The sequence below is a fragment of the Mustela nivalis genome, assembly GCF_964662115.1.
Source record: "Mustela nivalis genome assembly, chromosome: 11".
Classification (NCBI taxonomy): Eukaryota; Metazoa; Chordata; class Mammalia; order Carnivora; family Mustelidae; genus Mustela; species Mustela nivalis.
Genome location: NC_139030.1, coordinates 92,308,347 through 92,334,419, shown reverse-complemented (window position 1 = coordinate 92,334,419; position 26,073 = coordinate 92,308,347). Strand labels below are relative to the sequence as shown.

Genomic DNA, 26,073 nt, shown 5'->3' with positions numbered 1-26,073 from the left:
GGAATTATGTTCCCCCATCCCCAACATTTAAAATCCTTGTTCTATAGCAAAATAATACATCACATTTACTGTGATTTATCTGGGGAAGACACTATTCTATGGACTCAACCAATCCTCACAACCAATTTATAATCCTATTTTATATATGAAGAAAGTAAGTCTCAGATAATAGAAGGCACTTACCCAAGGTTAAATATCTAAAAATGATAGAGCCTTGCTTTGGACCTAGAAAAGCTGATTCCAAAGATTAATCACCACTCAATCACCACATTATAATGCCTCTCCTTAGTTGGCTGGAATAATTATAAGAAAGTCATTAAATCAAATGTGGAAATACTCTTCAAAATGATATTATACTGACTTCACCAAAGTCTCAGGGAGGAAAATTATTATTATTTTGTTTTAGGAAAATTATTTTATAAATACAGGAACAATCTAAAATGTATCTTGGTTTATAAAACTGAACTTTGGACCTTAGGTACTCTTTCTCTTTCTCTCTCTTTAGTCATTTTTTTCCATAATTTTAAATCTTGCTCTAAATAACAGTATTAACTAGTCTGAGTTGATCCCAAATGCCAAAGTGCCACTGTTGTATAAATCATTTATATCTACAGCACCCTTTTGAAAAAGAATTTAAATAACCTATTAATGAGACATATCACTTATTTGATTATTCTAAAAATTTTTAAAGGCTAAATAACATATGATTGAAAAAATATGATTAAATATAATGACACAGATGAACCTCATAATTATAATGTTTAGCAAAAGAGACCAGATACAAAGAATATATATATATGATTCAATTTACATAAAGTACAAAAACAGGCAAACTGGTGTTAGCATTCAGGACAATAGTTACCCTTGGAATGGGGCACAAGACTGTTTCTGTCTCTGGTACTATTCTGTTTCTCGATCTGGCTGATGGTTACATAAATGTGTCATTTAGAGAAATTCACTGAGTTTTATACCTTTATTTTGTGTACTATTACACTATATATGTTAAATTTGAAATAAAAAAATTATATCAAAAAGCAGCTGTCATTCTGCTATTTGTAATTTAGCACTACTTCCTCTTTTTCAAAAGACAGGATTAATTTGCTTCATAAAGAAAGTAAACAAGGAGTACCTGGGTGGTTCAGTCAGTTAAACGTCTGCCTACTGCTCAGGTCATGATCTCAGGGTTATGAGATTTAGCCTGCATTGGGCTTCATCCTTAACAGGGGGTTTGCTTGAGATTCTCTCTCTCCCTCTACCTCTAGTCCTCCCCTACTTAAGGTCATGCACATGCATTTTCTCTCTCAAATAAATAGTCCTTTTTAAATTTATTTGGCAGAGATCACAAGTAGGCAGAGAGGCAGGCAGAGAGAGAGAGGGGGAAGCAGGCTCCCTGTCGAGCAGAGAGCCCGATGTGGGGCTTGGTCCCAGGACCCTGGGATCATGACCTGAGCAGAAGGCAGAGGCTTAACCCACTGAGCCACCCAGATGCCCCAAATAAATAGTCTTAAAGAAAAGGAAAGCAAACAATATTTCTACATAACATTGTAAAGTTACTCTTTTCCTAAATATGTTTTAAAAAGTCATATTTATTGAGATATAAATTATAGAAACCAAAATTCATCCTTTTAATGTACTGACAGCACATACATTTATATACCCATCACCACTGTCAAGATATAGAATAATTCCATCAGTGCCCCAAATTCCCCCATGTCCATTGCAACACTGCCACTGGCAACACTGACCAATTTCCTGTTTCTAGAGTTTTGCCTTTTTCAGAATGCTATACAAATGGAATCATATGGTATGTATTCTTTTAAGTCTAGTTTCTTTCCCTTAGCATAATGCACTTGAGATCCATCCATGTTTTGCATATGTCATTGGTTTCTTTCTTTCTATTGCTGAATAGCATTATAGCTTCGGCTATATGTGATATATCACAACCGAAGAACACATGATAGTTTCTAGGTTTGGTGATTTTGAATAAAGGCAGTATAAACATTCATGCATAGGTTTTTGTATGAATCTGAGTGATAGGTTTTGTTTTTTTCTTAATTTTAACTTGTACTTTCACTTGCACAAAGTATTTGCTATAGTGCCTTTAGTCTACAGTAATTCTGAAGCCTAGAGAATACACCAACCAGCTCAAAATAATATAAAACCAGAAAATGAATCAAATTAAACAAGAAACAGCTTACAAAAATAGATCAACTTTCACAAATTCCTCTCTTAAAAATATTTCTTTTTGCAGTAATCACAAAATTAATAAGAAATGTTCTATTAAAATTCTAGATTAATAAATCAAAATCCTGTTTAAGTTGTATAAAGGTAAAATTCAAAAACTCTACTAATTTGGATTCTAAAATTATAACAAATAAAGAAAAGGGGGTTAAGAAATGTGGTTTGAAAAGTAGCATTGTATGCTTATTTCATAACTCCCTAATTTAACATATTATAAATTTCACCCAACTGGTTAGTATTTTTTATCCATGATAATTTGGAAAGGATTTGAGTGACAAAATGGAAACATGGTAGATGTTACCTAGCATGTTGTGGTAAAGTGGAATGGCCCGTCCAAGGATAATAAATGCAGTCATGACTAGTGGGACCGCTACACCTGCAGGCAATTACAGAACAGAAAACATCATTCTCCATCCCCAGTGGCATGCACACACATGCACCAGTGCTCGCACAAGGAGCCTTGGAGGAAGAACATGGGAAGCAAGCACACCAAGTACCTATCCATCAGGCCGATGCAGTCTTCAATACTTGAGCCTATGCACCTGCAGAAGATCCAAATTTAAAAAATACAAGGAAAGAAAAATTAGTCATTGTTAAAAAAAGAATCACTAAGATAAAACTAATTGTTTCAAATTCTTAATAATGGTTTTTAGACAATTTGGAACACTCTTGAATTTAAAGTCAGTGAGAAGATTATTGCTTGATGGATACAGAGAAGTAAGTTGCCAAAACCACCTAATGGAATGCAAAGAAACATGTCCACAGTAAAGAAAATTGGACCCTGTTTCTGTGGATAACTTCCAAACCCACATAACTCACTTCTAATACCTTGAATTCATTTGCATCATTCATGAGTATATATCTAGCTAAATAATTTGATATTTCAAAAGTTATAATTGGTTTCATGTATACAGTTTCTTCTAAAAGGACTTAAGCTTAAGTAAAACTAAAATCAATAAAAAGGAAACATGAGCTATTTAGTATAATATAATAACCTGATGTTAATGCTCATTAAAGATTGATTACGGCAGAAAATGAGTTAACACATTTTAATGCTATTCTTATGGATACTTTACATAATCACATTATTCCATTCCTTGGTTGTGACTGTTTTTAAAACATATTTATCTGTAAACATGAATTCATTTAAAAAGCAAATTAACTGGTTTCACCACATTCCAGTTTATCTTGACACTCTCTTTTAAAAGAGCAGACAAACAGAAATGGGTTTTTAAACTGCCATCATATTTAACTGAAACAAGAGCAAATAAATAAATACTCTCCAAGGAAATGAATATACTAAGAACCAGTTCAGTAAAGAATTTACTGAGATCAACATTTAAGTGGAATCATAAAAGTACACAAAACCCTAATGTACAGTCCGTAGAATTGCATTTTGAAGTATTATGGAAATCTTGCTTCTCCCATCTTCCAATGGACTTAAATTGGATTTCTTTCCCTTCTCTCTCATCAAATACATATAGCTCCAGTGCATTATCAAGATTCCCTCTACAACTATGATTTATAGAACTGTCTCATTCTGCTGATCACAATTTTTTTCCCCAAACTCTAATTCTAAAACTGAAAAAGAAGCTGAAGTTAAAATCACCATATAATGAAATAATAAGATGCTTGTGTATAAGGCCAGGCTGTCCATTATATCTTTAGATAATTCTTAAAATTGGTGAACTAATATAACTATGTATAATAACAATTAAGTCACTGTTTCCTTGCTTCACCAATATCAGCTGTAATATTAATACTAGGTAGAAAGATGTTTTCTTTTTGAGGATTGGTTTTGAACTTGCCAGAAAAAAAAATTCAATATACAGAAATATAGAGAACACACCATGAAAAAAGTATTTTAAAAAAGCAAATGGGAAATAAAAATAAAAATTTATAGCACATAGCATTGAATTAATATAATCCATAACCAAAACCATTTTTAAAATGGAGAAAGTAACTACTAAAAATGTTTCCAAATTGTCTTATATTGTTTTCTATTTATTTTATTCTGAAGAACTTATTTTTTTCTAGGTCCCAATTATATCTTCTTCAAAATGCTTTTTTATACAGTATTGCCATTTTGTAACATTAATAGTCTATTTCTTATTTCCAAGTAGATATACACTGAAAAGCTACGAATAGTTTACAATTTGTGTGTTTATAATAAACTTTGAAAGAAAAAATATTTGAAAGTAAAATTCAACTTGAGGAGAAAGTGTGAATAATGAAAGATCTTTATTCATCCATTAAAAAAAAAATAACCATTTGCATGCCTACTAAGTGTTGCTATCTTCTAGGAGCTGGAAGGGAAAAAAAAAAAAAGATGAATTAGTTTTCCTGCTCTTAATGAGCTCACAATTTAATGAAGGAAACAGATGCATAACCAGATGTATATTATATAATGTGATAAATATAATAAGAGACATGAAAGAGTGGCTTAAGGGAGCATAGCAGAGGGATGATTGGCTTCAGAAATTCATGGTAATCCTCATGGAGAAGACAGAATGCTGAAGTTCAGGGTACTGAGAACCAGAGTTGGAGTAGCAGTGATTTCTAAGGGGTAAGGAACAGCAGGAATAAAAGCATAGATCTGAGGCAATGTAGAGTGCACATAATTCTGAATAGTCAGGGAGCAAAACATGAGGCAACAGGGAGAGGTAAAAGAAGCGAGATCATTAGATTGGAGTCAGAATTTGAAGGCTATTTGCTTTAGGGGCAAACTTAATGGAGAACCACTGCAGGGTTTTAAAGAAGTAAGGGATTTACTGCACTTGTGTTTTACATGGACCTCTGCCCTGTGAAGGCTAGTCAGGTGGGATCCAGGTAGACTGCTCTGGCACAGACTGTTTTAGTCTATGCAAGATGAAAAAGGATTAAACTTGGGAAATGGCAATTAGGACAGAGGCGGGGGGAGGGCAGATTCAAGAAATAACCTTGAAAAGTATAGAGGGAAAAAGAGAAGCTGATGGCTGATCTGATGGTAGAAGAGGAAGAGTCAGAGGAATTAAACATGACTCAAATGTCCATCTATGAGAGTAGTAATACCATCAGTGAGAGAAGCCAAGAGGAGGAACAACTTTCTGTGTGTGTGTGTGTGTGTGTGTGCGCACGCGAGCGCACATGTGTGTTGGAGGAGGAGGGGTTGATAATTTCAGTTTTATGTATCTAGTGTGGTTGTCCTGCCTTTCGGTAAGAAATGTTCCTTGCCAACTGGAAAGAGGGGTCTGTGGTGGTGGGGCAATGATCAGTGGTGATCAAGATAGCTGAAGAAAGATCTATGAAGTGAGAAAAGAGGAGCCTGAGACTCAAACCCAAGGAACTCCAATAACCAATAAATGACCTAAGATAACCTATGCCAAAAGCATGAAAAAATATAATTGAGTATGAAATCAGATAATTGCAGCATTGTGGGAGCCAAATCATGAGAGACTTCAGGAAATGGGGTAATTGTCAACGTCAGATGCAAGAGGTCTTGCATTTGTAATTGTCAATGTCAAATAAGAGGTCTCATCAAATAAGAATCACTGAGAGCATTTTAGTTGTCATTGTTGAGGTCACCAGAATTTCGGCTCCTGTGAGTCGAGAAACAAATTGGACATAAGAGAATAGAGGCAAGGGAAAAGGGAGGTGAGTACTGAGGGGGCAGGATGTAGGGTCAGGAAAGTTCGTTGAGTGGATTATGTAGGATATTTGAGATTTAAACATATTTACAAGCTGAAGATGAAAGAAAAAATGGAAGACCAAGAATAAGGGTAAGGCTGAAGCGGCCCCATCTTTTCTAAATACAAGTATCTATTTAAGGATGTGTACTCTATTTCAACTATTTTGACTTTATTTAGAGATTTATTAACTATCACTTACAATTTATATTGGTTCAGCAAGATCATAGAATAATGGAAACATTAAACTTTTGAAGAGTCAAAATCCCAAATATGAGATCAAAAAAGGATAAGGAATAATGCAACACTCTACAAAATCAGTGGTACAAAGTAAAAACTTTACAGGAAAATCAGAAACTGTAACATGTCAATAAAAATATCTGGAATTCTGAACACCAAGATGTGTTGAACATTTGCCATTACTTACTGATTTATAAGTGCTTTGATGTATTCATATATCTAACATAGTTGAGATATTTTAACAAAATCTTAATTCTTTAGAATTTTGAAATGGAGGAATATTTTAAAATTTTGGAATGGAGGGATATTTAAAAAAAATAAAAAGTTAAAAATAAATAAATAAATAAATAAATAAATAAAATAAAATTAAAAAAAAAATTTCAATTAAAAGAGTATAGACAAAAATTTCACTCTTCTTTCCTTCTATCAGTGAAAAATTTTTCAGTATATAAATTAAATAATATAAAAAGGGTTGATAAGAAAGATTAAGGCATATAAGGAATTTAATAATATGAAACCATGATTCTAATATTAACAAACATATTCAATGCAAATTTTCAAAGATATCTAATGAAAAGTAAATTTCCCAGTCCAAAACCAAAGTTAAATTTGTATTTATCACAGACTCAATGATGTTAGTGTAGAAAATGTAGCAATTGCCATTATAGAAATTAAATTACCTACTAAATTTAGTTCACAAGTCTTCTTTAAAAATTTCTATCTTGCTAATTTCAAATATGAAGATCATTCTTAAGTTTTAAATGCTTTCTCATCATTTTAAAATATGGGGAAGTGTCTCCGATGTTAAGATACGAATTGTAAGATAGAAAACTCACTGAACCATGACTCACTAGTGGTTAAGAGCTGTGTCTTACTCATTTCTTAACTTAGCTATCACTGTATCTCATACACAAGAGGTGTTCAATATAACCAAGCTGAAGAATGAAATCAGAAAAGGCTGCCAAGATAAAAGTCCTCTAGTTAAGGAAGGGAAGAGACATTGTTAGCTGACTCCCCAACCCCTGACCACCCCCTCTTTAGTGATATTAATGAGAATCTCCTGATAGGTAAGAAATAGATAACCTATTTTAAAGTAACGAAAGCACTTATTAGAGCCAATACATTTAATGTACTTTCAGAGTAATAAAAGTGCTTTTAAGGTATTACACACATAATTTTATTTTCAGAAAATCATTGAACAGTATTCAAAGTAAGAACTTTGCTTCTTAAAAAAAAAAAAAAGTGACTTAAGAGACTATTTCCATTAACATTGTTCTTGAATTATCCGGCTGACATAATATCGACATATAAAAGAAAACATGTTTTCCAAAATTGGCATGGTGAGCTCACACTCATCCATAGGTCAATTAGTACATATGTTTAGGATTTAAAATAGTCATTTGTTACATCATCTTCATTGTCCCTTTGATCTTTCTAGGGAAAGATCTTATCTCTACATGCAGTTTGAAGAGAAGGGACTATTTTCATAGAGCACCTCATTGCTTCACGAAAGGATCTCCAGGCACACTAGTGGACAGCAGTAGTGCACAGTCGGATTCAGGAATGTAGGATCTCTGGGGTTGGGACCACAAAACTTTCATGAAGTGAGTGAACTTGGACAATAAGGAGGATATTAGGAAAAGGATGGCAGGAGGCTAAATGAAAACATATACAAGAATCTTCAGGGCTCAATCAGTCATCCCAGAATCCATTTACCTTGGAAGATACCAGGGAATACAACATTCAAATTCTGTTTCACCATCATTCTGCAACAGTTGATTCAAAGACATTTTGGAGTTCCTAACTGATCTGGTTGGATTTGTTTCCTTTATACCTTCATTCTCCCTTTTTAGCTGACATTTGGTTTTTGTTGCTGTGGTAAATTGATCTCTTCATTGTCCCGACTTCTACATTCCCCCACTATATAGATGTTCTTTTATTACATAATCATGATTTAAAAGGGCTGAGAGGAAGACACACCAGCCATACACCCAGACTATGGCTCTGTGATCTCACTTTCATTTCCCTAATGGCTTCCTTGTAATTAGATTTGCAAAAATAGCAAAAGGTCTCATTTTGAATGGCAACAGCTGTTGACATCAACATTATATTGAATAATTTACTGGTTTAATTTTAGCTGCAAAACAATAAAACCCTCCTGTGGATGATTATTTGAACAGGCAAAGTTTTCTCTTTCTCTTGCTGACTCTTCTGCTCCAGGGGTGCCAGTTGTTTCTTCATGGAATACTCTTAACCCAAGTGTACCAAAAACTCACACGGGGAGAAGTTTATTCTTTCTAGTTTCCTTGAAGCAAAGGTTCTATGTGACTAGTTCAGTATCCCTCAGTCTATGCGCGTACGTGTAAACCAAGGAGCTGGCATTAGCTCTTCCAAGCTGCATTTGAATTTGAATGACAGAATGTTACTTTACCTTTTGAGGACCTGCCACTTCACAGAGTGACTTAAGCTGATTTCTTGACCTGTAGGAAATTGTAGCAGCATCTGCAAATTGATGTCCTCTTGGTAGAAAATGATGTTGCTTGCTTAACTTCTGCAATATCCCCTAGCAGCCAGCTCTTAATCTGGCAGAAAGTCTCTTTATGATATCTCATACTTTGCTGCCAGATATAAAGTACCCGAGATGATTCTTAACAACCAGTGTCTGTATCCGTACGTGGGTGTGTGCACTTGTGTGTGGGCACTTATAAGGGAGAAGCGGATTTATGGACAGAAGGAGAATAGAGTATGTTAAATTGTCCTCAAGTCTGAAATTAGTCATTTTCTGGAGGAAAGAAAAAGAAAAGCCCTTACTAAAATAGATTTGCTGTCTTTTAAAAAATTAGGTGTTGGAATATGTTAGATGAGTCACATTATTTCTTTCAGTTCAGTGCTTTTCTTCTTTCTGTAATATGTCTTTGTTTTTCAACTGCTATCAGTATCAAAGGTAACCTAATTATTATTCATTTTATAATGCATCCTTTTGAAACAATAGAAAACTATGTACCCATCTTTGAGTTGTCCTATAATGGTCAAAGAAATTCTAAGTTATAGGTTAACCTGCAATAGAATTACTTTCCCAAAATGTATTTGTGATTTTATTGATACACATATCACTAAGTTCTCCCCACGCACATAGACCTTTTTATCCTGTTATCATTATTTTGCATATATTTTGTTGAAGGAGTAATTCAAGGCAGTATTTTGCAAAGAGAGCTATCCTCACCTTCAATGGTTATAATAACGAAGAAACATAAACAGGAAGTTTCTGCTAAAGATATATGAAGCACAAATCTCAAAAGTCTGATGACTATCTTGTCTTTTCTTTTCTAAGATATCTTCATACTCAAGTAAAATTTGGAAGGATTTCCACACTCCATACAAAGTATACGTGCCATCAGCTGCATAAAGGTGTCAACAAAACTCATTTAAGTAAGTGTTTAACAGAAATATCTGAAAGGGTATATACATTTGCTTGCATAAACCATTTTCTTAGAAGGTATTCCTCTTTGAATCATATTTACATATTATCGTAAAACATATTAATCACAAAACACATTAACATATAGGTGAATAGAGTTTTATAAGGAAATAGTATATATTTAGTAGACTGTGTCAAGGGTAAAGATACCGTGTGACGAAGTCCTTGGCCAGCAAGGATGCTTACCCTTGGGTGCAGTTTGGATGACATGGGTGACATTCTCGATCCTGATCAGCATACTTGAAAATGAAACTGTTTGTCCCCTGTAAACCATCTGGACATTTTTCCACACAGTTCGGGCCATCCTTAAAATGGGAGCACTTTGTGCAGTTGTCAGGTCCCTGAAGTGCGAAAAACAAAACAATGGAGGACGAAAAATGGAACTTGTTTCCTCTAGTGTTCATGTGGTTTAGTTCCTGAGACTTCAGTGAGTGGCCGATCGTCCCCTACAGAACCGGAGAGCGTTTTCGAAACGACCAATGGGGATGTCCCTATTGCGGCATTTCCAAGTAAAAGTGAGATGTAAACTTTCCTTGGGTTGTCCATGATTATTTGAACAACGAATTTTAAAACGTACTGTGGTTGAATTATTAGTAATTAGTTAGGGCAAATAAATTTCATCTCAAATCAGCTTGTGATCATGCTAAAACTCACATGTCTATTTATAGGGATTTTAGTAAATCACAGTTCAATACTGAGAGCACAATAAAGACACATTCTGATGAACAAATATCAAAAGCCCCAAATAATGAAGTAGGTGCATGCCAAAGAAAATTATTTGGAGAAACTTATCCAATAATAAAGGTGATAAAAATATGACCATAATAAATTTAAATAGAACTAACTCACTTTGTATATCTATGTTTATAATATACAATTATTTTCTAATATGCAGAATGCTAATAAGCAATAATAATATATAAATATGTTTAAATGTCATTTAAAAAGTAAACTTTAAAACTCATATTAAACATAAAAGAATTTTATGGGGTGCCTGCGTGGCTCAGTGGGTTAAAGCCTCTGCCTTCAGCTCAGGTCATGATCCCAGGGTCCTGGGATCAAGTCCCGCATCAGGCTCTCTGCTCAGCAGGGAGCCTGCTTCCCCCTCTCTCTCTGCCTGCCTCTCTGCCTAGTTGGGATCTCTCTCTCTGTGTCAAATAAGTAAATAAAATCTTAAAGAAAAAAAACCCATCATATTGTTTTATTGTCATAGGGTCCTCTTTTCTTTTACTACTTTCTGGAACCTCTTCCCCAAAAGCTATATGTCCATATTGCTAGACAGTTATGATAGTTCACATTAAACACAATTTAGATAAACAAGATACAGTAAGTACAGAGGGAGATAATTAATTTTATTAGGTTTGTAATTATAAATTGTGAATTTGGGAGTCAACAATAACCAAATATTTCACAGAGCTATGTTTTAGTCAGGGAGTGTCCACTCACAAGAGTCTCTCTACATATGTTAATCCAAAAGCAGTCAGACATTGCAAGTTGGTGATACAAGACATCAGGAAATAAATAAATATAATATTTTAAAATTTAAAGATTGAGGTTGCTAATGAAGAACAGTGGCATAAAGAAGAAAAAATAATCAGGAGGAGGTTTCAGGAAATTCTGCGACTGGTGAGGTTCAATCAGGCACCTATTTCACTATTTTGATGTGAGACTTAGAGCTAAAAGAAAATTATCCTACAAAACCTAATACCCATTCAATCTGAAGAGTTTGCTATTGGTAACTTCTTATTTCCTACCAAAAAAGAACACTTTACATGCTTCCAATTTTAACACCTGCTCATGGGTCCTTAGGCATGTAATGCCATCTACTATACAAAATCATTTACTGTGCAAGTATGCTCAGTGGCATGACTTATTGTACAATACAAGGGACATGCTGATGTCTTCTTACAGAACACAAGAATAAAAACCAACTATGAGGAAATTAGGCAGTTATAGTCAAAATTAGAAATTAGGAATTATTTTTCTATAAAATTTTTCTGATGTAAAATAATATCCAGGTAAAATCGGAAGACACAAAATACTATGAAACTAAAATTAAATCACACTTAATGTTCAAGTATACTTCAAAAATATGTTTTATATGTTCCCTTGTTTTTAAGCATCTCTTACCTATTTGACTGTATTATCATGATACAAAGCCTAATGTTCTAAGTTGACATAAGTAAAAAATGTCCTGATAAATCCCAAATGAAATGAAATGTAAAGATTCTCCAACTCATTTCCATAATAAAGAGATTTAAAGAAATATGTGTGTCTAATGCTTACTCTTCTATCATTATATTCCCAAAGCTCTTAAGAACCTAAGTTCAGTGAATGAATCAATAAATACAATGATAAAAAAAACAGAGGTGAAGGCAATATTGTTCCTTATCTCTGATTTTGAGCTACCCTTGGACTCACTTAGGTACCCAGAAAGCTAAAGAATAAGCTAAATCTTGATAGAAATATTACATTTTTTCCCTCAGTGACAATTGATGATTTTCTCTGGTCACTACTGTGAGAGACAATGCTACTATTCACCAGGTTTCAGTTATCTTCCACTTCTAGCTACATGCTACATGGAAGACTGAAATTCTTCTCCCACCAGGAGTGAGGTATGTCTTGTTGTAGACAATGAAATTACATAGAAGTGGTTTATGAGACTGCCAGGGCTAACCTCTCCAGCCTTCTCTTTCCCTGTTGCCATGAGGCAGGGATCCTATGCAGACATGGAAATCCCATAAATATAAAAGCATCTCAGAACACTAGACCATCACAAGGAGGAGGGCCGATCTGTAGTGCACTTTACATGAAAAAGATTTAAACATGTTCCTATAACCTATTGTAATATGGGGTTATTTGTTATAGCAGCACAACCTTTACTAACTTGACTTTAACAACTATTTCAGCTTTTATCATTCTCTTCCTCAATCTCTTCATTTACATGCTGCCTCTTTGGCTTATATTCTCATCTTCTAAAACTCTGTCAGATTTTCCTTACTTGTCTTTCTTCTCACATGTCTTTTCTTATCTTTCTTGATAGGAACACACACAGGAGTAGAGAAAGTAAGGCAGAAAGGATAAAGTTGTAAAATAAAAATAAAATAAAATAGTAAAATAATAAAATAAAATAAAATAAAATAAAATAAATAAAATAAAAATACCATGTACAGACATACAAGGATATAAAATCAGGGGCTTGCTTTCTCTCAAAGCTAGCCCTCCCAAGATTATCCTAGATTTCAGTCACACTGCAATAGTATAATACCATCCCATTTTACATGTGGCTGTCATGTTCCCTGAAAACACATTATCCTTATTATTCACAGAATTGTTGCCTACGGGGACAGAGGAGGGAGGAAGTGAAATGAATGGAATGTAAAATTTGAGGCACTTCTATAGTTGAGTCTCAGCTTCACAGCATATACATGCTTGACTTTTTGATGGAACTTTCTAATTATTATAGGTTCCGTTTCTTTATATTTTAAATGGAAAAAGTAATAGTATGCTTCAGATGTAACAGATTTGACAAATATGCATGTATATCAATTATTCTTAGGGAAATATGGACAGCTCAGGAAAGTGTGAGTCCAACATACTAAGTCGTAAGACCAGGTATGGGAATCCCAACCAGCTTTATGACTTTTCCCCTGTCTCATCACATTTTCACCCTCACAAAAAACTTTCCAGAACTTCTTAGGTATCTCAAATGATAGATGCTTATTCTATGACACATAAAAGCACTTGTGTCTCTAGTTGTGATAATCAGTATGGAACCCAGATATAGGCAAAATCTTAACATAAATTGTAAAAACTGAAAGCCAAGCAACCTCCTAGTGAAAGCAGTTTGGGCTACTGTTTGAGCTTGGTCCAGCCTGTTTCTCAGACACCACAACCTAAAATTGTTCTTACCTGCTTAGCATTTCAAGGTTTACTGATCTAGTGACAAATAGGCTTTCTTGATTTTGTGTTCTGATCTTCCACAAATGAATGATTAGGGCTTACTAAACCTTTCCTACTTTTGACTTATTGCCTTTCTGAAGCTCTACACATGTTAATTGACAATGTTAACCTTGGGTGGTAATTCTAGGTAGATTGTTGGCTCGACAAAGCTGTCATTAAAAAATCAAAATGTGTTCATTAAAAATCTGTTTCTTCATTCTTTCTTAGTTAGCAAATAAATTTGAAAATTGATTTAAAAACATTAACTATTAGGGTTTTTAATGTGTCGTTTATAAACTGTCTCAATCTTTTGAGTAACAAAAGAATGAATAAATATACTGTGAAAACATACAAATTTAACAAAATTAATAAATTAAGTATTTACCAGCCTCATTTATACCATAGGAGGCAACATGAGGAATAGAAAAAGCACAGGACTGGTTTTGCAGTCTGCCTTGTGATTATAATTGCACATTTTCTAAAGTCTCAGTCTCTCTGAAAGATACATTGCTTTCTATTCTTTGACTTTGATACCTAAATATGTTAGTGTTTAAAGAAGTCTTATATAGATTACTTGATTTGCTTTAACACAACCCATTTCAGATTTTTACTTCCCTGTGTTTCATGTCATTTTTTTCCAGCATCCACATTTCTCATGCTGCAGATTAATTGTACTTTCCATTAATATCCTTAGTGGGGACAGAAAATAGCCGAATACACCCTTTGCATACTTACTTGGAGATCATTTACATATAAAATTGTCTTTTAGACTTTGGTTCTTCAGGCCAAATCACACCACTTCTTTTTCTCAGAGGTCTGATTTTCCAAGCTTAATCATCCTTGTGGTAGTCCTCTGAACTGTCCAAGTTTTCCACATCCTTCTTTAGATGAAGTTCCAGAACAGCTCATTGGGGCCTAATGGAAGTTTGGAGGCTCAATGATATTTTTTTTCCTAAGCTAATTAAGTGCTGAATAAGCACTCTGGTAGAAAAATTAGTACGATATAAATTGCATATTTATATTTTATACTCTTATGGAGTAATACTAAGCTCTTAGCTACACCCAAATGTTGGTCCCCAAATAATCTACTGAGAAATGAGTCAATACATAAAAAACTGGAAATTTGTCTAAAGAAGGATGAATATGACACTTTGGAATGACAAAGTCATATTGACTTCATTATTGGGAAAAAGCTTGAATGATGGGAACCAAAGGAAGGTCTAAAAAAGAATTACAATTTTCTCTATCTGGCTAACTTCAAACAAGTAAATGCCAACTTATCCATCAAGACTTTCCTGATCCCACAGCCTCTCTTCCTTCTCATAGCTCTGTTTTTCTCTCTGCTCTAGTATTTATCACACTGTTTAAGATTTTAGTTTATAAATGTTTGCCTTCTCACTTCTGTCCTTCACAAAATCCTTCACAACGCCGTAACAGTTAAATAATTAAACACAGATATGAATGTGTTATAGTTTACCTTAAACACCATGAATTTTTACATTTGCATATCTTTGCATGTTTCCTCTTTCCAGATTCTTCTTCTTCACAGCATAGCTCAAACATCACTTCTCTATGGCTTTCCTTCATGCCCTACTTTCTATCCCAAAGACAGATTAATTTATCTCTCATGTGTTCCTATAACAATTTAAACATATATATATATATATCTTATCAATTTTTTTGGTTCAATCTAATTATTAATGAAGTTCTCTTTTCTTTTCAACACTGCAATTTTCAAGGGCATATCCATATCCACTTTTTAAATACATGATCTGGGATATAAGTATTTAAGAAATTGAGTTTGTAAATATTTCATATCTACTACTAAACTATAAGCCTCTTGAGGGAAGAGTACCAAACACGATTCCCCCTTGCATGCTATAAACACCTGTTGAATGGATGGATAAATGATAAGCAATGACATAACATTCACACATGAAGCTAAGGAAGCCAACACAATGACAGATGTCTTCAAGCTTACCGGTCCATGGCAGGTGAGGATGCCGTCTTCCATCTTCTCACACTGGGGGTCACACTCCACACAGATGGAGCCATTCTCAAACTCTCGAAATTCCCTGTGAAAACATCAGCTGCATGAGGTGGTATAAGCAAACAAGCTGTCAACTTAACAAATGAAGTAACATCTGCTAAAAGCCCTATTGGCAGAGTAAATTCTAGAGTCTGTTTCTCTATGTGCCAGGAGCATCAGACTCATTTCCCTGTACATTAAGGAATAAGTTCTCCATTAGGAGAAAAGATAAACTGCAGCCAGATGGCTCTCCTTGCCCTCCACTGGGTTCAACGATAGACTCATTCAGAAAACCTCTCTCTTGCCAGAGATATTCTAGCAGTCTTTGAACGAAAGAAAGAAAAAAGAAAGAAAGAAAGAAAGAAAGAAAGAAAGAAAGAAAGAAAGAAAGAAAGAAAAAAGAATGTCTCCTCTGATGACACAACAGAATCATTTTTTACATTTTTTAAAGTAAAGCTGTGCCTGTTTGTCTCTATATAAAATTTTACTCTTGGTTGAGCTTTATTTTTTAAACTCTGAAAGAACTATTGTATTTTTCTTGTTGCTAAGTTACATGATATTCCCCATCCCTGTCCTTCAAATCCCAGGACTCTTCAATTTATTTTTGGTGAAACTTCAAAAAATGCTTTGATTTCTTTTCTTCTTTTAAAATAGCTGCCTTGGAGAATTAGAGAAAATATGTCTTTATGGCAGATTTTATATTCTTAGATTATTGATCTAATATCATAACATCTTTTTCAGTTTAAGATCTTTTTGAAGTAATTCTATACAGTATAATATAAAAAATAGCTAAATGGTAACATTCTAAAACTCTCTAATTAAAATCTAGGAGGATGGTTATCCCTTCCCACAACCTTACATATTGTGGCTATATGAATATTAAATGTTACCAATAGTAAGTTTTCTAATCATTATCTACTGTAAAATTTCCATTTCAATAATTGGGTATCACTTAGGTACACTATGTTTAAATACCTAATTCCTAATAATGTATAAGAGGAAGGAGCACTGGGTGAAGATAATTTTAGAATGCCAGCTATAAGTCATTAATAAAACTTGACTAAATATTTACAGCTTCTGATTATTTTGTGTCTGTATAACATGAGCTATCATTCTAAACTTAAAGCATTGCATATATGGCATTTATAGATTAATTAGGTGATAAATTTAAATTTACTTGTCCCTAGAGTGAAGTGTTCACTTATTTTCATAGTGAATTATCCTATTTGGTTATCATAAAGTCTTAATAAATGATAGAAATCCAAGAGGTGAGTTATTTTTCTGTTGGTTAAATTAAAATTACACATACACTAAAGCAAGATAATTAAGTTTGGGTTTTCAAAATAAATAGCACAAATTGATGGTTTGGTTAGGTATCAATGCACATATTTATTTACATGGATTTTGCATTTTTAAAGTGAGGTGTAGGTTTGTGATGGATTAAGCTTCTTACAAATTTTCTTGAGTTTAAAAGCTCAATTACATAGAAACAGATTTTCTTTTGCAATGTTTTATCAACATGGATTATATACATGGCTTTACAGAGGGAATCTTCAGAATAAAAAGGTCAAAATGACCGATATGTGGGAAGAGGGTCATATATGTGGGATGGTAGGTCAATTGTGAAGAGATTCAAAAGTATCATTTCTATAATAAAATTATAAAACACAGCAAAACCTGCAATCGTCAGCAAATTCTTTTTGTTGTTGTTGTTTCTTTGTTTGTTTGTTTTTTGAGTATAGTTTCTGTGATTGCTAAAGGGTTACATTACTGAATGAAGGTCATAATTTTTGTGGTACTAAAACATTGGTCATGCTTTTCTTTCTCTTCTTGAAAACCCCTTCCCTACAAACAGAGTTGAGGAATAAAGTGAATATGTCATTAAAAAGTCTTGGAGATACAGCGTACCTGTCTTTTCTTCTATAGACTAGACTTCTATTTGTATAGCTTTGGGCTCCCTTCCTTTCTGCTCTCAAAACTGATCCTTATGATTTTTATTACTTTTGCTATTCATTGTCAGTGTCTCCATCATTGCTTTTTCTTCCGTTTCCTATTGATTATACTATGACTTTGCCAGAGATTACCTTGCACTGAGTTTGACCTAACAAATCACTGACTACTGAGCTGAGTTTTTTTTAAGATTTTATTTATTTGTTTGACAGAGAGAGATCACAAGCAGGCAGAGAGAGAGAGAAGGAAGCAGGCTCCCGGCTGAGCAGAGAGCCCAATGCGGGGCTCGATCCCAGGACCCTGGGATCATGACCTGAGCCGAAGGCAGCGGCTTAACCCACTGAGCCACCCAGGCGCCCCTGAGCTGAGTTTTACATTTGGAGATTTCTGTCACATTTCACTACTCTGCATTTCCCACAGTCCTGCTGTGTGTGTTACCTCAGCCAATCCTGTGATTCAGAGTAAATGCTCTGGAATCAAGTCCTTCCCAAATCTGGCCAGTGTTCCCAACACCAACACTAATACTTCTAGGCCTGAAGTCCCTAACAGCTCTAGACTTCCTTTTGTAAATATCCTTTGTAAAAGGGAAAAAAAAATTGTGTTTCAAAGAGAGGTGTGATTACTAAATATAAAAACGCCTATAAAGAACCTAGATCGGCACTCTTTCTGATGTTTCTATGTTGTTCTTATAGTTGTAAAAGCGCTTGACCACGTCGCCAAATGACAGTTTTAAGATTGCGTTGCAATTTTTCTCTTTCACTCTAGACGCTTGTGCACTGTAGTTAAGGGTTGCTATATACAGTGGCTTCTATGACCTGGATTTGAATGCTAATAGCAAGGAAATGACTGATTTTCTTTTCCTCTTCAAAAAGTCCTCTTTTGAGGATTTCTTTTCATATAAAAATTATAAAAATATAGGTGCCCTGATTTTGGTAACTGTCTTATTTGTATTTGTTTTCTTCATTTTTAAGGTGACTATTTTACCTAACCATCTAATCAGCTTAGATTAATAGACACAAAAAGAATATCATAATCATCTTAGTAGTAAAATTTTTTAAACAAGCCTTTAATATGCATTTTCTCATTTAATAACCATAGTTATCCTATGAAGTTGACACCATTATTATTCCCATTTTCCATATAAGAAAACTAAGTTTAGAACAATTGGGTTTTTTGTCCAAGATTAAAAGTGATGGAGTAATGAGGCTAGGATTAATTCATTATTCCTCAAAGGCTGTTTCAACTGCGGGGCAATGCTGGAAAAAAGTAGTCAGTACCACAAGATTGGAGGTGGGAAAATCTATCATTGCATAGGCTAGAATTACATCAGACTTTTACAAGGTACTTTCATTTATTATCTTTCAAACTAACCCTTGAACATGATTTCCTAGAGCCCTACTGCTACTGCAAAAGACATTAAAAACTTTAGATTTCTTTAGTACATTTGATCTAATGACTTGGAAAAAGTTAAACTTTCAAAAGCAGTTTGGTAGTCAGTGTTGTTTAAGTAGAAAACAGGTATTTTTCCTTGGCTTTGCTTTTATTATTTTGCAGATGTGAGACAGAGGATGGTATATGCATCCACGTTTTTATCCAGTTCACATTTATGAGAAGGTTAAAACTGAAATATTAAGAGAAAAGAACAGTATCTGGAAAAGTAGCAGGATGGAAATCAGATGCCCTGAATTCGAGTGTTGGCTTGACTCTTGAAATGGCACTGGCCAACACTTCATACTACCAGTTTTCATTGTTTATAAGATGTTGCTGTTAGAGAAGTTGGTTTCTGGAGCTTGATCCCTCTCTAGAATTGCTTATTTTAAGGAAGGCATGTGTTGTGATGAGCACTGGGTGTTGATATGCAAATAATGAGTCACTAAACACTACATCAGTACTAATGATGTACTTTAGCCACTTAGAGGTCATTTAAATAACAAAATATTGTACCCAAAAAGACATGTTGGAAGAGAACTTGTAAAATGCATTGTAAAAGACATCTTTAAAAATAATTTTAAAACAATAAACATTTGAATCTGTAAAAAAATAAAATGAGGTAAAAGAAGAAATGAAATAAAGAACCTCAAAACTGCACTTTTACAGAACTGTTGAAAATCCTTTCAGTAGCAATATAAGAAAATGTGACTCAGGAACAGTACTAAAAAATGTATTATCACACTAATGAAGGACAACTGTGATGCATGAAATGGTATGTTATGATAAACTGATTTTATGAGTACATGAAATGCCATGCAACAAGACATATATACTAGGTTTTACCATTGGCAATGTGATTATTATAGCACCAGAGGGAATTTAAAATTCTTGATTTAAACTACTGCTTAGGTTATCTTTAGAAAGTGGCAGAACACCACCAAAAACCCCTTCAACTAAAAAAGCAATTTTTCTATAGGGCTAAGCAGTTGTCAGAGACATAGAAATATGTACTCTTTGTTTCTTATAGACATAAGTTGATGGAAAAAAATCAAAAGTTATTCAGTAATTCTAGGTGAAAATTAAGAGGCAACTATGTGAAAAATTATTACTGGGACATCTGGGAGAAAAGTTTCCTTGTCATAATCTTCATAAGGAAAATAAGTATATGTCTTTCAATTTTGTTTCAGTATACACAGCTATAATTTATTAAGAATGGTCTATTTCAGTATAATTTTTGTTTGCATAATAGTACATATTTGGACTTGTCTTATTTCAAATAAAATTCTTTCCCCTTAAAACAATTCCTCTATGCGTTGTTGTCTCCTTTATGCAAAAAGGTCTTCCCTTAAAAACCTCACCAGCACACACAATCTGCAATTTTATCATTTTCTTATCATTTAAAAATCTGAACCAATCAGCACCTCAAAGTTTAGGAGGTAAAGGCGACGTCGTAAGATGCCTTACCCATCATAGAGGTTACAAGACTCAATGCAGCTCCTTCCTCTGCTGAAACGACGGCAGGACAGGCACTGGTCGGGGCCAGGTCCCCAACAGCCATCGCCTGAGCACAGATGGTTGCACACCATTCCTTCAGCAGCTGGAAAAGAAAAAGACAAATTCAAGAGTGAGATAAAAAAGAAGGCTGTGTTCAAACTTAACCATTAAAAAACAAACAAACATTTAACCATTTTAATGTGAACTGCCCAATGATGCTATTTCTGAAGAAACTGGTTTGAAGGGGATATGTGGCAGATAACTCAGTCTGCCTACTCAGTGTGACCCTCACCACTGTCAACTTCTTCCATATCACAGAGCCCCATCACTATGTGTGTAGAACCACTACATTTTTCATAAGAATGAATAAACGTACATTGTCTACATCAAAATTCTAGGAAGGAAGGGTGATAGCAATTAACCTTCCCATTAAGGCAAGGAGCAAACCATGCCTTTCTCAACCCAACCCTTTGTTCCACTAAGACACCAAAAATTTTCACTTCACATCCATATGAGAGCTTCATGAAGGAATGGAATAATAATTGTCTTTAAAAAATAACATGTAGAGAAAGAAAAAGAATATCTGGAAGGCAGGAGGAATGAGAGGAATGGAAATAAAATACAAGTTTTTTACAGGCTTCCGCTTGCCTTGATATTTAGTCGAATTGGCACATGTAAAGAAAGGGTTTTACAACTATGCGAAACAAACTGTAGTGGTCACGGATGAGGAGGTATAGAGATGAATGTAGTAGCAATGATCTTTAGCTTTGTCTCTATAGAATCTGCTAATGAAAGTGCTGCCAAAGAATTTGGGGACTGTTTTAAAATTGCCACTTAAGTTCACCATCTCTGTTTCTTTTTATATTAACATTTATTCAGAATATTGCTCTAAGGAAGATGTGGTCCATATACACTATGGAGTATTATACCTCCATCAGAAAGGACGAATACCCAACTTTTATAGCAACATGGATGTGACTGGAAGAGATTATGCGGAGTGAAATAAGTCAAGCAGAGAGTCAATTATCATACGGTTTCACTTATTTGTGGAGCATAACAAATAGCATGGAGGACATGGGGAGATTGAGAAGAGAAGGGAGTTGTGGTAAATTGGAAGGGGAGGTGAACCATGAGAGACTATGGACTCTGAAAAAGAATCTGAGGGTTTCGAAGGGGCAGGGGGTGGGAGGTCGGGGTACCAGGTGGTGGGTATTATAGAGGGCACAGATTGCATGGAGCACTGGGTGTGGTACAAAAACAATGAATACTGTTATGCAGAAAATAAATTAAAAAAAAATTAAAAAAATATATCAGAAAATTAAAAAAAAAGAATATTGCTCTTTATGTGGAATAACATGATTTTAGTAAAGGGATACTAGATGTTGAATAGGAAGGGCCTATAAAGACCTCAAATGTCTGTAAAGTGATTTGAGTCATCTGAAACACAACTGCATGTGGTTTTCATAAAATATTAGGAATTTCCAAGATTCAAAAAGCACATCAGACGAGATTGGGCGCGTTCAGGGTGGTATATCAAAAAATCTTTATCTTCCCATTATTTACCAAGGTTAATTATTATAGGATGTAAGTTGTCATAACAAGAGCATTTGTAGGATGGGTTGAGATAATACGCGAGTGTAATATAAACAGGGGAAGATGTCCATGAATTCTACCTTTTTAAAGATAGTTTTGAGAAAGAAATTGCCAGCATTCATGATGTTAACTTGTTTTAAAAAAGTAAAATAGAATCGTCCAATTCATGTATTCTTCCTCTTATATCGTGCAGCCTTAAGGGGGTCCCTATGCTAAACTGTGGAAAATTTTTTTCTCAAGGCGGAGTGAGACTACCAACAAGTCTTTTTACTTTACTTTTTGCTTAATTGAATAATCTCTTCCAACATAGTTTAAGAGAGAAACTGTGTAACGGTGCGTTAGTGTGTTTAGCATTTTCATTGAGGTATACATGATACATAATACATAGCTCATACCTAAAGTGTACAATTAGATATTTTGACATATGCATGCAATCATGAACCATATACATAATTAGAGTAATGAATGTATCTATTAATTCCAAAAGAATTCTTATGACCTTATGTAATCCCTTCCTCTTTCCCCATCTCTCTCAGACAACCATTGATAGGCTGTTACTTAATATACATTAGTTTGCACTTTTTCTTAAAATTTTATATAAATAGAAACATAGAGTATGTACTCTCTCATATAGTTTTTTTTTCACTTTGAACAATTATTTTGAGATTTATCTATGTTGCTGTGTGTATCAATATTCATTCATTTTTATTACTAAATATATTCCATTGTATGGATATGCAACATTTTTTAAACCATTCACCTATTGCCACACATTTAGACTGTTTTCCACTTTGTGCTACTAAAAATTAAGCTACTATAGGGGCACCTATGTGTCTCGGTCAGTTAAGCGTCTGACTCTTGATTTCAGTTCAGGTCTTGATCTCAAAGTCATAAGATAAAGCCCAATATCAGGCTTTGTGTTTATTATAGAGCCTGTTTTAAGATTTTCTCTCACTCCCTCTCTCTCTGCCCCTCCCCACACTGCTCCCACACACTCTAAATAAATAAATAAACAAACAAATAAATAAATAAATAAAATCTACTATAAACATCCATGCACAAGTCTTTGTATAGCCATATGTTTTCATTTCCCTTCAGTAAACACCTAGGAGTAAAATGGACATAGTAGGTATAAGATTAATTTTTCATGGAATGGTCAAATTGTTTGTCAAACTAGTTGTATCACTTTATATTCCCAATAGTAATAAGCTCAACTCAAGAATACAGTTCCTTCACATTTTTGCCAATATTTCATATGATCAGTCAGCTTAATTGTATCCTTCTTAATAAGTATGTAATGATATCCAATTATAGTTTTGATTTGCATTTCCAAAATAATACCCTATGGTACTGCATGGTACTCTCCAGAGAAACAAAATAAACAAAATGAACAGGATACATATGATTTCTTATAAGGAACCAGACCCCATCATTTGCCCAGGAAAGCATAGTTTTGGTCTTAGTCCAGACTCCCGAGAACTGTGACCACAGATGGTATAAGTCCCATCCAAAGGGCAGGAGATGGCCAATGTCCTGGCTCCGAAGTCCGACTGAGCGAGTGAATTTTCTCTTCTTCTTTCCAGGCCTCCAGTGGATTGGATGAAGCCTCCCTATTTTGTTTCACTTAGCCTACAAATTCAAATGCTAATTTCATCCAGAAACACCCTCATAGATACACTCAGAAATAATGTTTAACTAAATATCTGGACACCAATGATGCAGTCAAGTTGACACATAGAAGTCACTATCACAAGCAGTATGTAAAGATCCATTCATTTTTTGCATATAGATAACCAACATTTCCAGTACCATTTGTTAAAAACACTCTTTGTCTTGCCTTTGGAGGTGTGTCTTGCAAGAAGTTGCTGCAGCCAAGGTCAAAGAGGTTGGTATCTGCATTCTCCTCTAGGATTTTGATGGATTCCTGTCTCACATTTAGGTCTTTCACCCATTTTGAATTTATTTTTCTGTATGGTGTAGGAAAGTGGGCCATTCTTTTGCATGTGAATGTCCAATTTTTCCAACACATCCTTTGAAGAGACTTATCTTTTTTCCATTGGATAGTCTTTCCTGCTTTGTTGAAGATTACTTGACCATAGAGTTGTAGGTCCATTTCTGGGTTCCTTTTTCTGTTCTATTGATATCAGTCTGTTTCTGTGCCAGTACCATACTGACTTGATGATTATAGCTTTGTAATATAGTTTTAAACCTGAAATTGTGATGCCTCCAGCTTTGGTTTTCTTTTTCAACACTCCTTTGTCTATTTGGGGTCTTTTCTGCTTCCATACAAATTTTAGGATTGTTTGTTCCATCTCTGAAGATGTTTTGATAGGGATTGTATTGAATGTGTAGCACTAATGTGTAACACTAACCTAAAATTCATATTTTGTTGTTATTTTTATAAAGCATAGTCTGTTACTTAATAAAGCCAACTTTAAAATGTTTTAATTATAAGAGCAAAGTAAAAAAGTGTTTAGAGGTATCTCAAGCATAGACCTTTTTATGCATTTAAAATCTCACCAGATCATTTTTAAATTCCTCAACATCTAGACTCTTAGTAATAACCACTCTTATTTCTTCCATATCTACCCATGGTTTATGCTCTACTTACACTTACACTTACAATCACCTTGATAAGGTAAATTTTTCTTCTGCCTCAAGAAGTTCCTTGTTATTTCTCCTTTTTCTTTCCCCCAGGAAGGAGTGTTTCATTAAGTAAAAGTTAAATATTGTATCTTTACACCACATAATTGGTAGCACAGACATTTTTAACAATATTTGTTCTTCTAATTCATGAGCATGGAATGTTTTTCCATTTTTTTGTGTGTCTTCCTTAATTTTTTTAATGAGTGTTCTATAGTTTTCTGAGTACAGATCCTTTATGTCTTTGGTTAGGTTTCTTCCTATGTATCTTGTGATTTGGGGTGCAATTGTAAACAGGATTGATTCCTTGAGTTCTCTTTTTTCTTCCTCATTGTTCATGTATTAGAAATGCAACTGATTTCTGTGCATTGATTTTATATCCTGTGACCTTGCTGAATTCCTCTATCAGTTCTAGCAATTTTTTGCTGGAGTCTTTTGGATTTTCTACACAGAGTATCACATCATCTGAGAAGAGTGAAAGTTTGTCTTCTTTCCTGATTTGGATGCATTTTATTTTATTTTTTGTTGTTGTTGTCGTCTGAGTGCTGAGGCTTGGACTTACAGTACTATGTTGGACAGTGGTGAGAATGAGCAACCCTGTCATATTACTGACCTTAGGGGAAAAGCTCTCAATTTTTCCCCAATGAGGATGTTGTCTTCCAGCTCCTGTAAGTGTAAGGTTAAGTTGTGTATTTGATACTTTCCTTGTTTCATGAGGAAGGCCTGTATTCTATATATTTCCCTTTTAGGACCACTTTTGCTGTATCCCAAAGGTTCTGAATTGTCGTGTTTTCATTTTCATTTGCTTCTATTTATTTTTTCTAATTCTAGTTCTCTTATTATTTCTGCCAGCTCTGCAGTTCCTTCCACTGCTTAAGTCTTGAACCCTTTAATATCATCCATTTAAGTTGGAATCAACTTCTTCCAAGTTCCTTTAATGTTGATATTTTGACATTCTCCCATGAATCACAAATGTTCTTAGTGGCATCTAGGATGGTGAATCCTTTCCAGAAGGTTTTCAATGTATTTTGCTTAGATCCATCAGAGGAATCACCATCTGTGGCAACTATAGCCTTATGAAATATATTTTAAAATAATAAGAGTTAAGAATCAAAATGGGCTTTTTGATCTATGGTCTGCAAAATGGGTGTTGTATGAAAGCATAAAAACAATAAACTCATATACCTCCATCAGAACTCTTGGGTGACCAGGTGAATTGTCAATGAGGAGTAATATTTTGAAAGGGATCTTTCTTTCCATGTAGCCGGTCTCAAAAGTGGATTTAAAATAGTCAGTAAACTATATTGTAAACAGATTCCTGTCATTCAGACTTTGTTGTCCATTCAGAGGCCACAGAGTAGATTTAG

General features: G+C 34.3%; 1 protein-coding gene across 4 annotated transcripts in view; it reads right to left on the bottom strand.

Moving 5' to 3' along the window:
• Positions 1-26,073, bottom strand: part of ERBB4 (erb-b2 receptor tyrosine kinase 4) — a 1,156,853-nt gene that overhangs the window by 240,877 nt on the left and 889,903 nt on the right. For 3 of the 4 annotated variants that reach the window (XM_082691066.1, XM_082691068.1, XM_082691069.1), the window contains exons 13-16: positions 20,441-20,573; positions 15,548-15,641; positions 9,811-9,965; positions 2,543-2,617 (exon numbers count right to left, since the gene is read on the bottom strand). In XM_082691066.1, coding sequence (XP_082547192.1) covers positions 2,543-2,617; positions 9,811-9,965; positions 15,548-15,641; positions 20,441-20,573 — 457 coding nt within the window. Of the gene's footprint in view, positions 1-2,542; positions 2,618-2,738; positions 2,784-9,810; positions 9,966-15,547; positions 15,642-20,440; positions 20,574-26,073 lie in introns of all 4 variants that reach the window. The other variant, XM_082691067.1, reaches the window with a different exon arrangement.